Raw genomic sequence first — 15,331 nt, 5'->3', positions numbered from 1 at the left:
TATGATTTAAGGTTACACTACGGATACAACCATGCTATGTTAGAAAATAAATTGCTCAATAATGTTATGTATTATGTTATGTATTATGTTTATTTAATTAAGTTATGTTATGTAATTTTTAAGCATGCTCATTCATGTATATGTATGTATTAGTATTAAATTGGTTTAAATTATTTTAAACCCTTGTTATGTTAGCATGTTGGGCCTCTAGGCTCACTACACTGGTATGGTGCAGGTGAGTACGTTGAGGATGACATTGTACCCACCGGAGGCGAGGACGTATGAGCATGCATGCAGTGGCCCCGTGACCGTGAAATATTCTGAGTCGCTATGCATGTGATTGTTCTTGTCAGCATGATACATTTTTATTATTTTCAGTGATTGGGGGTCTAGAATATTTATTTAATTTTTTCAGTGCATGCAAACTTTTATTTACTTATGCAGTATATTTTTAATTAATGTTTGACTCAGATATTTATTATATTTTTAAGAATGCATTTTTATTTAAGTATTTAATTGTTTATTCATTTTAAATATTTTTATTCTGTGCATATATGTATGGGCATATATGTACATATTTTATTTAGTAAGTAAATAAAAAAAAAAAAAAAAAAATTCCGCATATTTATTTATTATAGAGTTAGGGTCGTTTCACACTCCATGAAGTCGAACGATCTCCTGAATGTACATCCGTGCCATGCGATCCACAGAGTACTCTCGGCTATAGGCAATGAAATGCGCTGACTTGGTGAGTCGGTCCACCACAACCCAGATAGCATCATAGTTCCTCGGGGATACCGGCAAATGGGTCACAAAGTCCATTGTGATAAACTCCCATTTCCATTCAGGAATAGACAGACTGTGAAGTAATCCTCCAGGTCGTCGGTGCTCTGCCTTGACCTGTTGACACACCAAACATCTCGAAACAAACTGATAAACACTGCGTTTCATACCCTTCCACCAGAAACGAGTACGTAGATCCTTGTACATCTTGTTGCTCCCAGGATGAATACTCAACTTAGTGCGATGTGCCTGAGACAAAATCTCCTCTCGCAACTCTTCATCCTGCGGAATCACAAGCCTACCAGACAAACACAGAAAGCCATCTGACTGATAATGAAATCCAGACGAGCTACCCTCGTTAGCCAGACGAGCTAAACGCTGGGTCTTCGAATCAGACATCTGAGCATCTCGGATCCGCGAATACAAGGCTGGCTCAGATAATATCGCAAACATCTGGATACTCTGCATACATTTCTTATGCTTGAAGGTATAACCTGAAGTACAACAGTCACTGATCGCACTAGACATCGAACAAGTCTGAAGTGTGGATAGTCGCACCTTGCGACTCAAAGCATCAGCGGTGAGATTAGCAGCTCCCAGATGGTACTTAATTTCGCAAATCATAGTCCTTAAGCAAGTCCATCCAACGTCTCTGCCTCATGTTCAACTCCGCCTGAGTGAACAAATATTTGAGACTCTTATGGTCGGTGAAGATCTCAAATTTCTCGCCATACAGATAATGAAGCCAGATCTTCAAAGCGAACACAATGGCTGCTAACTCCAAATCATGGACTGAATAGTTGTCCTCGTGAAGCTTCAGCTGTCTAGAAGCGTATGCGATCACATGCCCATTCTGAGTCAGAACACAACCTAACCCCTTAAGAGAAGCATCAGTGTATACCACATACCCTCCAGATCCTGACGGTAATGCCAACACCGGCGCAGAAGTCAATCGCCGTTGAAGCTCACAGAAATTCTCCTCACACTCGGAGGACCACTCGAAATCCACACCCTTACGGGTAAGCTGCGTCAACGGTCGAGCTAACTGAGAGAAGTTCAGAATGAAGCGACGATAATACCCTGCTAGACCCAGAAAACTACGGATCTCAGCAACTGTCATTGGACGCGACCAATTAAGTACCGCTTCAATCTTGCTTGGATCAACAGAAATCCCCTCCCTGGATATGATATGGCCAAGAAAGACCACTCTATCCATCCAGAACTCACACTTGCTCATCTTGGCGTACAACTGCTCATCTCGAAGAGTCTGTAGTACCAACCGCAAGTGAGAAACATGCTCTTCCGTATTACGCAAATACACCAAGATGTCGTTAATGAATACCACGACAAACTTGTTCAAATACTCCCTGAAAACACGGTTCATCAAATCCATGAATATAGCCGGCGCATTAGTCAAACCAAATGGCATTACTAGAAACTCGTAATGCCAATAGCGAGTACGGAATGCAGTCTTGGCTACGTCATGATCACGGACTCTCAACTGATGATACCCAGATCTCAAGTCAATCTTGTAGTAAACTGACGTGCCCTGCAGCTGATCAAACAAGTCATCAATACGAGGCAACGGATACTTGTTCTTCACAGTGACTCGATTCAGCTGCCGATAGTCAATGCACAGCCGCATCGACCCATCCTTCTTCTTTACAAAAAGAACAGGAGCTCCCCAAGGAGATACACTAGGACGAATGTACCCCTTGTCCAAAAGATCCTGTAGCTTATTCTTCAATTCACGCATCTCTGACGGAGCCAGACGATACGGTGCTCGAAAAATAGGCGAAGTACCCGGCATCAACTCTATGTCAAACTCGACTTCCCTAGCAGGAGGAAAACCCGGAATCTCATCAGGAAATACATCTGGAAATTCATCCACAACAGGAATGCTCTCTATCCCAATACTCTCAGCGGATAAATCAACTGCATAGATAAGGTAGCCTTCCCCGCCAGACTCTAGAGCTCGACAGGCTCTCAAAGCTGATACCAAAGGCATCGGAGGTCGCGCTCCCTCACCATAGAAAAATCAGCTCTCACTCCCCTCCGGATGAAAGCGTACTAATCTCTGATAGCAGTCCACTGAATCTCGATAGATAGTCAACATATCTATTCCCAGAATGCAATCAAAGTCGTCCATCGCCAAGACCATGAGATTCGCTAACAGAATGTTCCCTTCGAACTCTAAAGGGCAACCCATCACTAGACGCTTAGCCAAAGCAGATTGGCCCGTCGGAGTAGAAACAGACATCACTACGTCTAGTGCAATGCATGGTAACTTATGCCTCTTAACAAAACGTGCAGAAATGAAGGAATGAGATGCACCAGTGTCAATAAGTACAAGAGCAGGTATACCATAAAGCAGAAATGTACCTGCGATGACTTTCTCATTCTCCTCCACTGCCTGATCATGTCTCAGGGCAAACACCTGGCCAGAAGCTCGTGGCCTCAAATGAGAACTCCCAGCAGACTGTCCCTGCGACCTCTGTTGTACGGTGGCCTGAGAACCAGATCCTGAACCAGATCCAGGACCGCCTCCCCCAGATAGTGGACAATCTCTCCGGATATGACCAGTCTCTCCACAACGGAAACAAGCTCCAGAAGCTCTACGGCACTTGTCGGATGGATGGTTCTTCCCACAGTGATCACACTTGTCCTTCTTACCGAAACGGACAACACCTCCAGAACCAGAGGAAGAAGTAGATCCAGACTTCTTGAAAGATTGGGCACGGGGACCCAAAGAACTAGTAGGCCTCGACTGAGGGAAAGACCTGTTCCGCCGAATGCTGTCCTCCGCCTGGTGACAACGGCTCACCAAACCCTCGTAGGACATGTCGTCACCAACCGCCACACGGTCATGGATCTCAGGGTTAAGGCCCTGAAGGAACAGATTATACTTCATCCCAGAGCTGTCAGCAATCTCGGGGCAATAGGATAGCAGATCAAAGAACCTCTGCTGATACTCATCGATAGACATGGCTCCCTGTCGCAGACTCAGTAGCTCGCCTGCCTTCGACTGTCGGAGTGCAGGAGGAAAATACAGCTTCTGAAAAGCTGTGCGGAACTCGGCCCAGGTGGCCACTCCTCTCGCCGCCACAAAAGGTGCAGAAGTAAACCTCCACCACCTGCGCGCACGTCCATCCAGAAGATAACTCAGGGTCTCCATCTTCTACTCCTCGGTGCATTGGAAAGTCTGAAAAGTCGTCTCCATGCGGTCTAACCAATTCTCCGCATCCTCCGGAGACTCAACTCCAACTAAGGGCTTATGACTCATAGCTAAGAATCGACGCACAGTGAAACGCTCGTCGTCATGATGACGATGACGCCGTTCTCGACGAGGCTCCCGGTCGGCATCACCCCAACGCCCACCAATACTGCCATGAGAACTCCGGTCGTCATGATCTGTCATCTATAAAAGTACCTCACGGTTACCTTATGCAGAGTCTAAATCCCAAGAATACTATGCATGCTCTGATACCATAAATGCAGTGACTCTTACCCGGATCACCTACTAACAGAACTTAGGCATACAATTAACTTAATTAAACAGATATCAGAATAAAACTGCGGAAACCATAAACGTTATACAATCCCAAGTAAAGGAATCTGTAATTTATCCAAATAATATACAACCAAATCGAATAGCTGTATCAACCTCAAAACAACAGAAATAAAACCTAGACGAAGCTCCAGCTGGTCAACCACTGACTAGCCCCTCTTGGATCCACCCGCCTCGTCCAATCGCAAACCTGCCCCATGGAATAGGGTGTTCAGAAACACAGAGTACGAGATGTGAGCATAAAATGCTCAGTACGAGAGTATGAGTATACATGCATGCAAAGTGAAACTCCCTATAAACTCGAGGTCAAGGATCAGATAACAGAGACAGACCGGGCCCTGGTATGTAGCACACTGTGCCGTCGCTTCAGGAGGTGGCTCCCATACCATAATACAAGTGGATATGCCGAACCCAAATCGATGGAAGTCCAACCACTAACAGGATAGGGAAAAACTCTACTAGCAGACATCTCGAAGGAGATAGCTCAGTATGCAAATGAATGCAGCATAAATCAATGACATATAAATCATGCAGTCACATAATACATGCATACTCAGTCAGGATATCTCGAACAGTACTTCCGTACCTCAAAACAGTGCAAGCTCTACCAACTCTAGGTCCACGCCTATAGTTTGCTCTACACTGCCAAATGATACTACTATCATTAAAGTGCTCTAAAAGCCTTAAATAAGCTATTGCATACTCCTAAATATTTATAGGAAGCAAAAGCTATACCTTCGTCCGTCGTTAGCCCTTTGATGTCGATGCCTCCAGAACTTGGGCAAAACTCTGCTACGACTTCCGAACGCCTCGCCGACTGCCGGGTCAAACCTAGGAAGGCTAGAAAAACTCGAGTAGACTAGAAAGGATAGGGAAATACTCGGAATTGGCAATTGGAAATGAAGCCCCGGCCCTCTATTTATAGACAACGATCGGAACTTCCGATCCTCGATCGGAACGTCCGAACCTCGATCGGAACGTCCGATCCTGCCATCGGAGCTTCCGAAGATCCTGATCTGCCACGTGTCAAAATATCACTGGTTGACTTCGGATAGGGGTGATCGGAGCTTCCGATCTAGCCAATCGTCATGCCTGACGTAATATGATCGGAGCTTCCGATCCTGCATCGGAGCTTCCGATCCTGTTCGGAACTTCCGAACCTATTCAAGTAATTATGATTAATTCCTTAATTACTGATTTTGGTTACGGGCCACTACAAGACATCGATCATTCCCTTCAGTTTTCTTACAAATAAATTGTTGTAATATTTGTCTCTCTATTGTATTAAGTTTTCTTTATGTATTACAAGAACAAGGCTACTATGAGTAGCTAAACAAGTTGTCTTCTCTTCTTCAAAGGAGTTGATTTATGTAATAATATCATGTCTGAATAATTTCTTTAAAGCCTCTTGTTCTTTCATGCTCATATTTTATAATTAAATTTATATACCATACGCTTTAAGGTAGAAAATGAATTAAGGCTGTGCTGGGTGTCGTTGAAGGAGCTTGTCCAGAAACCATCTGTTGCGACTGCGTGGTTGGAGTGTGAGGAGCACTTCGTAAAACTCGGCAGGTATGACCCGACGACATTTTGGTCAAAGAGGTATTTAAATTTATTTCATCTCACGAAAGCATGTTGGACCCTAATTCGGAGTGTATCGGCTGGAAACCTTGCGTAACTGATAGTCTTACATGGCCGGAACTGGTTCGATAGGTTAACAATGCCACGTACAAAGGATTAGTTGCTAAATAATATTTAATTCAAAAATGGAGACCACTAGGGAGTTGAAATAAAGAAAATTGTGGTTAGGGAGTTAAGATAAAGTTTGAAGGGTTGGTAGAGATTTTTAAATCATTTACCCTAATAAATAACTATAATAATTTAATATCATAATCAAAGTAACTATAATATGTAATTGAAAAACTGCATATTTTAAATTTCATACTAGAAATAGTTTTTTTTTTTTACATAATTTCTCAAAATAACTTATTCATCAGCCAATATTATTTAAAATGCACTTTTCTTGTATTTTTTTAAAAGCAAATCCTTCAATTATTTCTTCATTTGAAATATCATCAAACTTGACTTTTTCAATGCTAATGATGACTAAACCATTCAATTTCTCTTGAGTTACTTGGTTTTTTAATACGATTTCAATAATTTTAACTTAGAAATTTTTTTATAGGCCATGACTATATTCTCAATTCTCAAATTTAAACTAATAAACCTAATTAATACAGGTATACACGAAATCTAAATAAATAAATAAATTACTTGAATATGATGATAATACAAAATACGAAGGATGAATTGTGGAGATTTTTATATTTTATTTTTATAAGGTAAGAATTGAAAAGGAAGAGATCAACTTATGGTTGCATTACATGTTTGTCATGAAAAGTAATTCCCAATTATTTCATTTTTTCTATAATTAACTAAAATTATATAGACAATATAGTAATTTTAAAAAAATAATCGGGGCCCTCTTTTGTAGTGGGCCCTTGCCCTCCATAAAGGCCTCCCTCGTCAAAAACTCACGTGAAATCAGTCACGGATCGACTCTATGAAACAGACTCCCAACTTTATCAAATCCATGAAAAGTTCTACTTTCTATATTTAAAGTATCATATTTCATTGAAAAAATTATTTTTTTTGTAATGTACCAAAAAAAATATTGTATAATATATATTAATTTGACTAAAAACATTTTATATCAAAAATATATTCTTTAATATATGTTCATTGACTGAAAAAAAATTCTTTCTCAAAATCAAAGCTTTTCACTGTAGGCATACACAAATGGCAATACAAACAGATAACTCGACCAGCCCGGCACCACCCAGGTCAATAAATTCGACTTTAATTGGGTCCAAATCTTATTTTATTTATTATGTTTTGAATATTTCAAATCGGGTCAAAATTCATGCATATAAACAAATACGATGGATTTAAATGATAAAACTAAAATTCTTTCGAATTAAATCCTTTGATTTAAACTATTTCACATCACCCTGTGAGAACAAGGGCCAAGGCCATGAGAAAAGTAGATGAAGCCTTCTGACCAGGAGTCAAAAATAACTTCAATAAGGTAATTGTAGATAACAAAATTAATAAAACCAGCATTGCAGCAAAACCCAAGTAGGCTTTTGCCAAATGAAGGCAGAGAAGATACACATGTGATCTCTCTTTTTTGGATTCTTCCACTTCATCCACCCTTTCACACATTATTCATCAGATTTCTTCAGTAGACTCAGCGACACCCCTGTGCCAAGAGACGCAGCCACAAACCCAAGAGAAACCTCGGTCGGTATATGGAAACCTGGATGACGAATGGGGAAAATGACTACGGCTATATATGAGTCAAAGAAATGCGATGCAATCTATTACACGTACCAAAGAAATCTAATATCATCTTACTGCCGATGAATCCAAGAATAACACCAATTGCAGGCTGATTAACAGAATTGGAGATTGGCGTTAGCACGTGGCTTAGCAGTGAAGAGAAAAGCCAATCATACTTAAAAATAGTAGCACAAGAAGTGAAATATGATTTTTTCTAATGCTCGTAGCTGGCTGCTGCTGTCTTTTGAATCAGAGACCAGAAACCAGCATGATATCAAATGAATTATCATAGTTATCTGCCATTTTAGAATATGGCATGGGTTGATTATTTTCACCAGAATTTTTCACAATACAATCTCACTGGACCTCCGACTGTGATTACAGACTACCACACTAACTTTTTAATCATCTTATTTGTCAAATCCACCCATAACTTATTTCCCATCTTCAAAGCCCAAACTAAATGAAATACTAACACATAGGCAGAAAGCACGTTTTTGGAGGAAAGAGATGAGAAGTGGTTTAAATAAGGGTCCACATAAGAATGTTTTTTCATTCTGATATTTTTGGAGTTCGCCAGAAGGTATTTTTAAGAATGGAAACAATAACATGCTCAATAACATGCCTCTTTACTTCTCAGCATCACTCACTTTGGACCGGCATATACTAGGACTGACATTGGCTTAGTGGGAAAAGTTACTATGCTCTCTAAACAATTCTTCTTTACTTTTCAGTATCACTCACTTTGGACCAGCATAAACTAGGACTGACATTCGCTTAGTGGGAAAAGTTGATTTGCTCTCTACATGATTTCTATTGTTTGTTTTCTTTACATCATGCTAGTGTTATTACAGGCCTAGTTTTAGCAACCATAATCAGATCTAGCAAAATCAAAGTGGGAATATAGAAATAGTGAAATACACAGGTTATGGAAGATAGTGGTGTTGATGATAGCAAGAGGATGAGCAGAGACGAAGAAGCAGGAAGGGGTTGGATTATGGGGTGATGAATGATAGAGGTGATGATGAAGTGGACAGAAAAAAGATTACGGAATTTGGGGGTTTGAGGATAATGGAGGCACACTAAAACAGGGTACATACATATTAGAGAATTGCAATTTCATTCCTGCAAACTACATGCGCCACTTAGAGCTGGCTTCAATCAGATAAAGATGTATTAATCATATCCTAAACCAAGGGGGCCAAACATGAACTTTGGGAACTCAAACAGCATGAATCTCCCAACTGCACAGCTTCATGCTGAGACCAAATCAAACTAGAAGAATCTTACTTGCAAGTACTCCAACTCTGCCATTTTTGCGGAAATGAGCGTGTAATATGACCTTAGACCTACAGAACGAAAAGTAAAGAATAAGAATCCTGGCAAATCATAGATGAATTTTTCTACGAAGTCCTTAAGCTATATATTTTACATAAAAATTACTAAACAAACCAGGTAACGTTCTGCTAAGGAAAAAATTATCAATAAATACTCATTTCAACAAGGCGGTCAAACACAAGCGTCCACAGATTAAAGAAGCATCTACAACAATATATTTAACAATGCGATGTTTGCATGTTGCTACATGATCCAGATTTTGAATGCAAAAGTTACAGATGATATTTATTCCTTGTTTAAGGAAGTAATTCCATCTTGATATCATTAGTTATCTGGCAAACAGTAACCTGGTACCCCAAAAACAATGGGAAATACTAAAGGACACAGGCAAAAGAAGTACCTAGAATGGCAAAGAGGTTAGATGTATAAACTATAAAAGGATCCCGTGTGACTCCGAAAACGGCCGGTATGGAATCCACCTGACACACGACAAATATTAAACCCATCAAATTAGAAGAATAAAGTGTTAGTGCTACTTCACACATGTTCTCCTTGTTGCTGTTGTTGCTGAGGAATGAGAGACCTACAGCAAATGCAATATCGCTGAGTTCAATAACTGCAACTGTCAGAAGTAAAGGAGTAGCCTGCCCAAAATGTTTGAATCCTGTTAGAAACGAAGTTAAGAATCAAATCAAGGCAAAGTTAATCCTATTTGAACATGGGGATGCTGAAGATGTATCATAAAATGTCAGAGATGTGATGAGGCGCTTTAAGGGCGCATCTAAAGAAAGAGTATCGAGTCCGTGCTTGAATAGCCTCTGGCAAGAAATGGTTTGATAATAATAATAAAGCCACAATCTAGGACATTTTAGAGTAGTCAGAACTGTTGCCATCTGAACTTACTTTCCACATGCCATCTTGTAGAGTTATAAATCGATTACCATCATAATCAGCTGCAAATCGAGAACATAAAAAAAAAAAAATCAATGAACATAATAAAGTCGTGGACCTAGCCAACACTTTGCATGATGCAAGTAAGGAAATAACTCCAATCAAACATATATGAGCCCTTGACAATGATAAGCACACATTTCCCCAATATATTGAAACTTTAGTAAGAACAAAGAACTGAAGGCCCTAAACTCTTCAGCATTATGTACAGCTGTCTCTCCCTTACGCCACACATAGTTACTCTGCTAAAATATCTATCAAATCAGAGGTATCACAAACCCTCCACTCTTCTGGGCTGCTGCAGCCATCCCTATCTCTGTCACCTCCATCTTGCCCAGAACAATTTTCAGGCTTCACAGCTTGTACTATCATTGCAGAGGTTCATGATAATGACTCCAAGAAATAGATAACATATTCTATTCAGGGACCTCGCTTTCTTCCCCGCTTCTTAAAAATAACTGGTCAAAAAGGATCATTTTGCATGCCTCATGGCGGCCCCTAAATGTAGAGTTACGGGTTGGTTTGTTAAGTTATTGCAAAGATATTGACCATTTGTTGCATGGTTTTTGGAGTGGATGTGCAGTTATGGTATGTAGAGAGAGAGAGAAGGAGAGAGAGAGCATTACAAGTTACAGGAATAAATTTCTGGCACGTCTTTACGATGAAGTTATTTGAGAGATCAGTATCTTCATCTCCTGCAGCAAATAACTGAAAAAACATTGTACACCAATCAAGTTTAGAAGATAAATTCAGTTCACAGTAACCACATTACAAAGTTGAAGAAAAATGGAAAATAGATGGTGATATAATTGAGCATAGAAAATTATGAAAATATAGGATGCCATTCAACCAGCAGCATAAAGATACGAATGAATGATCCCAGAGATAATTTCTGGTTACTTCATGAATTGGTCACTGGAAAGTATGATGTCAGAAAAAGAGTCAGATTTACATCTTCAAATAAAAGGCACAACAGAAGAATGTTTACAAAAGCAATATAAGAGTAATAAACATGTTCAATAAGTGGGTCCGAAGTCCAAACTAGCTACATTCATTTTAGTTACTCATGAACGTACACTGGGATAAAGGATCTTAAACAACTATTTACTTGTCATCATTGAGTTTGAGGCATAATAATAGGATGCCATCCTGTAGTTTCTGTTAATACAGCTGAAGACTAACAAAGCTCACAATTAAAAAAACACATCTTTACAAACTTTATTTAGCATGTCACAAACACTGTTAGTAACTTCTAAATACATGTCACGGAAACTAAATAGCCGAAAAATGAAGAGAACTACAAAGTAAGAAAATGCTTGTGTTAGATGCAACAAAATCAAAAACCAAAATAACAAGATGAAAGCATATTCCAGTTATAAGTGGATCCAAGGTATGCTTACTCAAGTCTGTCAATGAATTAGCAAAAGATTTTGATCGATTATAAAATTGTAGACGAAATCAGGATAGCACAGCAAGCAGGATGAAAAACAGAATGAATAACAGCTGTAACCAGTTACACATTAACAGGTAAGAATGTCACCTTGAATGACGAGTATAATAGTATTGCTGCCAGCAATAGATTAACTGCCTCAAATCTCTGGAGATGACATGAAACAACAGCTTCAATATATGATTTAAAAGAAAGCCGCTGGCTCTAAAGTCTCAGATAAATCAATTTTGATGAACCAGGGTATGGCAAGTGACCTGGAGGGTTGCTGTACCAAGAAGTATCAATGACAATCGGAAGATTATTGCACCAGCAATACCATAAGAGAGCACCCGGTTCTAAACTTGATCAAATTGTGGGTTTTAAGCCCCAATAAAGAGTCAAATAGTGGGTTTCCACCAAATATATTACACATGATAAAACTATATATGACGATTTTAAATGGAAATGAGAATAGGAATTGATAAATGCATGAAACTGTAATGCTAGACCTGATAATCAAGTGGCACTTTGAAATAGTTAAATATTAGGACAAATACGAATAGATTGTCCACTGATAAAGACTGCTCCAGAAGATACCTGAAAATCAACAGTGTAAACAGTCACGCACAAGTCAGCAAAAAAAAGTTTCATATGGATACTAACTGGTGATGTCAGAGTATAACCAAATCACTGCCCAGCATTAGTTATATAAGAGTAAGAAAAACCTACTAAAAACATCAATCCAAAAGGGTGGTCATTTAAATGTGTGCATGTGGTTTTTTTTTTTTTTTTTTTAGTTTTCTTTGTTGAGTGATCTATTGACTATTTAAGAGTGGAATGCCAACTTTAGCAACACAGGGTAAGACATAAAGACAGAGAAGCAACTTCAACTAAAGTTAGTTAAAAATAATACCAGTATTTAACACAGATTTACGATAGCATTCCTTTGATAATGCTATGCAGAGACATTGAACATAAAAATAATTTTGTGAATACATAAATTAATGTATCATGCACCATTCTCTTTTCGGTATGACCAATGTAAACATACACTGACAACATACATGATTTTTTTTTAATATACTACTGATAACTGTGGTTCCCAATTCCGGAAATTGGAGAAAGTCTTCAAACAAAAAAGTGAATTAATAAATGCAATTTTCACTTCACATGTCAAACGCCATAACAAAATCTCAAACTATGTGATCTTTACATAACACTTTCAAATTTGTATATCTGATTGAATTGCACGACAACAAGCTGAAATGGAGGAAATGGTGAAGTTTTGTCAGCTCCAGCTGAAGCAGTTTGCATAAAGCATGCATTTGTAAATTGTAAAACTAATGACAAGTTGACTAGTAGGTCTAGGATCATACCCAGTAAAAAATTCAGAAGCCTTGCTGACTCCATCTTTGAAACCCAAACCAATACCAAACACAACTGCTGAGAATACCTACAACATCAATTGACTATACTGATACTAATTTAGGTTACTTCGAACTAAATATGAATAATTATGAATTACAATCTGAGAAATCATACGCATAAGGCCACAGTTCTTAGAGAGGAGGAGTAATCTGCCGTGCTCAAAGTCACTTCTCCTGAATCACTACTAGAGGAATCATTGCATGAGCTGTCATTGCGATCAATTCCCTCATGGGACTGAGATCTGGTTGACTCCTTTGCTGCAATAATAATTCACCAGCCAAATTATTTTTAATAAGCTATGCCAGAACTTTTCTCGTTTTCAATTAATGTAATTTAGCCTTCATGCTCATTCTAGAGAGCGGCCCCACCTTCAAGACTTCCATTTACAAGAGGGGTATACAGTAGAAAGCACATCACATTTTCATGTTATCATTTAATAATGTAGTTTAGCCTTCAAAATGATTCAAGGATATCGCTACCTTTTTTATCCCATGCATCAGAATCGTATACTATACCGAGAAGACACTAGAACCAATCCACTGGTTTTGTGCAGCTTAAAATAAACAAATGAGAAAGACATTTCTAAGCACTCACCATCATGTTCCTTCTCCATGTTTTGATACTATATGTACCCCTTACATAATGAATCAAATCCGAAAAGGCGCTAAAAATCTTGAACAAGTAAAAATTTTGTATGCGTCCAGGCATTTTAAATCAAATAGTTGTGCTGGGAACCCTGAAATACTTACTGTGATATCTAGAGTCTATACATAGCGTAAATACCACAAACATAAGTCAATATCAACAAATTCACAATCAACCAGCCTGAACAGATGAATTAAGTCGATAAATTTACAAATATCCAACTACTAAGCACTCTTACATGGAACAGACGCTTCTTGCTCCCGCTCGGTTCTCCTCGCGGATACAAATGTGGAACAATAAGAAACATCTCGACCACAAACACACCCCGCTGCAATTCGAAAACGAAAACAAGCGTTAAAAACCACACAAAGCAAAAAAGAAATCAAGTAGCAAGTGAACACTACCAGGTAAAAAGGGGTAAGAATGGCGAAGAGCGAATCGAATTCGAACACTCGTAGATGGGGATGATTTCAGCAGAGTGGATGGAAATCGAGTTGCATTGGCGTGGATAGTAGTAGAAGCCAATTTCATGGCTTGGAATTTTCTTGTGATTAAGCTGCAATCAAATGGGGAACCCGCGTCGATTCTCGGCCATGAATCCAGACCAGTTATCCACGGTATTTTTGTCACGAGGGCATAATCGTCCTTTCGTGAGCTGATTAAACATATTTTTAAATCTAATTTATGGTCTGTTTTTTTTTGTAAAGAATTTATCCACAAAAGAATAATATATCTATTTCGGGGAAAGAATAATATACTAAAATATACTTTATTAAATTCTTGTCAAAAAATATATATATATATATAGATACTTTATTAAACAAAATATTTTAAATGTACTCTCATATAGTCGTATCAATCTAAATTAGATGCAAAGACACTGACTCTTTTTATCACTTATTATATCAAATGTAAAAATGTTTGATTTTTCATTACGTTTCTTGTTTAATCATGTTTAAGCTGCATTTTTTAGAATAATAATAATAATGTATTGAAAAAGAACTTTATAAATATATTTTTGTAAAGGTTAAAATTACAAACAATTTTGTTGGTTTAATTGAATAGTTGTATGCTGATCTTTCATAAAAATAAGATAGTTCGAACTTTCAGTTTAAAATTGAATAGTTGTACGCTGACCTTTCATAAAAATAAGATAGTTCGAACTTTCAGTTTAAAAGTGAATTCTCATATTTAATCTGCCTTTTTAATTCAAAAAATAAAAAAATTCATCAACTATTCTTTAAAAACTATTGTGTGTGTTTGATTGGCTCGATAAACATAAGATAAACACATTAATTCAATCTCATTCATTGTTTACTTAAAAAAAAACAGTTTTTCTCGAATCACCATGTCCGTCATTCAACCATGATTCACAAGTTTTCTCATCCTTAATAATCTTTCACAAGATATAACATGTTCTGATCTATAATTTTAATAAAAATCGAGAGAAATTATAATTTACCCTCCCATAATTCCTCATTTACCTCTCGATTTCTCATATTTTATACCACCATTTACCGGCCACCGACTTGTCCTCAATCTCATTAATGGGAATATGAGATGAAATTTTTTCTTACTCAATTTTATCTAGTCTTAAACCTTCATAATTTTTGATACTCCATAATTTTGATAAATGAGAACGATCAATAATATAATTTACAATATTCAACTAATAATTCAAATTTCATGAACACAAAAGTAAACATTTACCATGTATTTTTCATTCTTCTACATCCTTCAAATTCATTTTAACAGTCATTGTACAAAATTTTTACATATAATGATATCTCAACAAGTAAATGCAGCCCTATAGAAATTTTTTTAAAAACCTTATCCAAATAAATATT

General features: G+C 37.9%; 1 protein-coding gene across 3 annotated transcripts; it reads right to left on the bottom strand.

Annotated features, from left to right (window-relative positions):
- Positions 1–7,307: 7,307 nt before the first annotated feature.
- LOC140887411 (thylakoid membrane protein TERC, chloroplastic) lies at positions 7,308–14,086 on the bottom strand. 3 transcript variants are annotated; one of them, XM_073294646.1, is made up of 14 exons: positions 13,889–14,086; positions 13,723–13,812; positions 12,954–13,096; positions 12,788–12,864; positions 11,921–12,008; positions 11,687–11,767; positions 11,523–11,579; positions 10,609–10,690; positions 9,935–9,984; positions 9,619–9,675; positions 9,432–9,510; positions 8,984–9,042; positions 7,745–7,802; positions 7,308–7,670 (listed from the first exon to the last, which is right to left on the bottom strand). In XM_073294646.1, the coding sequence occupies exons 1-14, from the start codon at positions 14,013–14,015 to the stop codon at positions 7,576–7,578; spliced, it is 1,143 nt and encodes a 380-aa protein (XP_073150747.1). In that variant the 5' UTR covers positions 14,016–14,086; the 3' UTR covers positions 7,308–7,575. The 3 variants fall into 3 exon arrangements, with proteins under 3 accessions (XP_073150747.1, XP_073150745.1, XP_073150746.1); XM_073294644.1 differs by having other exon boundaries at positions 9,432–9,675; XM_073294645.1 differs by lacking the exon at positions 7,745–7,802 and having other exon boundaries at positions 9,432–9,675.
- Between the last annotated feature and the right edge of the window lie 1,245 nt (positions 14,087–15,331).

The sequence above is a fragment of the Henckelia pumila genome, chromosome 3 (genome assembly GCF_033568475.1).
Source record: "Henckelia pumila isolate YLH828 chromosome 3, ASM3356847v2, whole genome shotgun sequence".
NCBI classification, from domain to species: Eukaryota; Viridiplantae; Streptophyta; class Magnoliopsida; order Lamiales; family Gesneriaceae; genus Henckelia; species Henckelia pumila.
The sequence above is the reverse complement of the archived record's forward strand: the minus strand, read 5'-3'. Positions and strand labels throughout refer to the sequence as shown.

Coding starts and splice junctions, on each gene's coding strand:
- LOC140887411 (XM_073294644.1), bottom strand. CDS start 14,015: ATGAAATTGGCTTCTACTACTATCCACGCCAATGCAACTCGATTTCCA. Junction 13,813..13,888: donor TTCTTACCCCTTTTTACCTG/GTAGTGTTCACT, acceptor TTCGAATTGCAG/CGGGGTGTGTTTGTGGTCGA. Junction 10,691..11,522: donor TATTATACTCGTCATTCAAG/GTGACATTCTTA, acceptor ATGTTTTTTCAG/TTATTTGCTGCAGGAGATGA.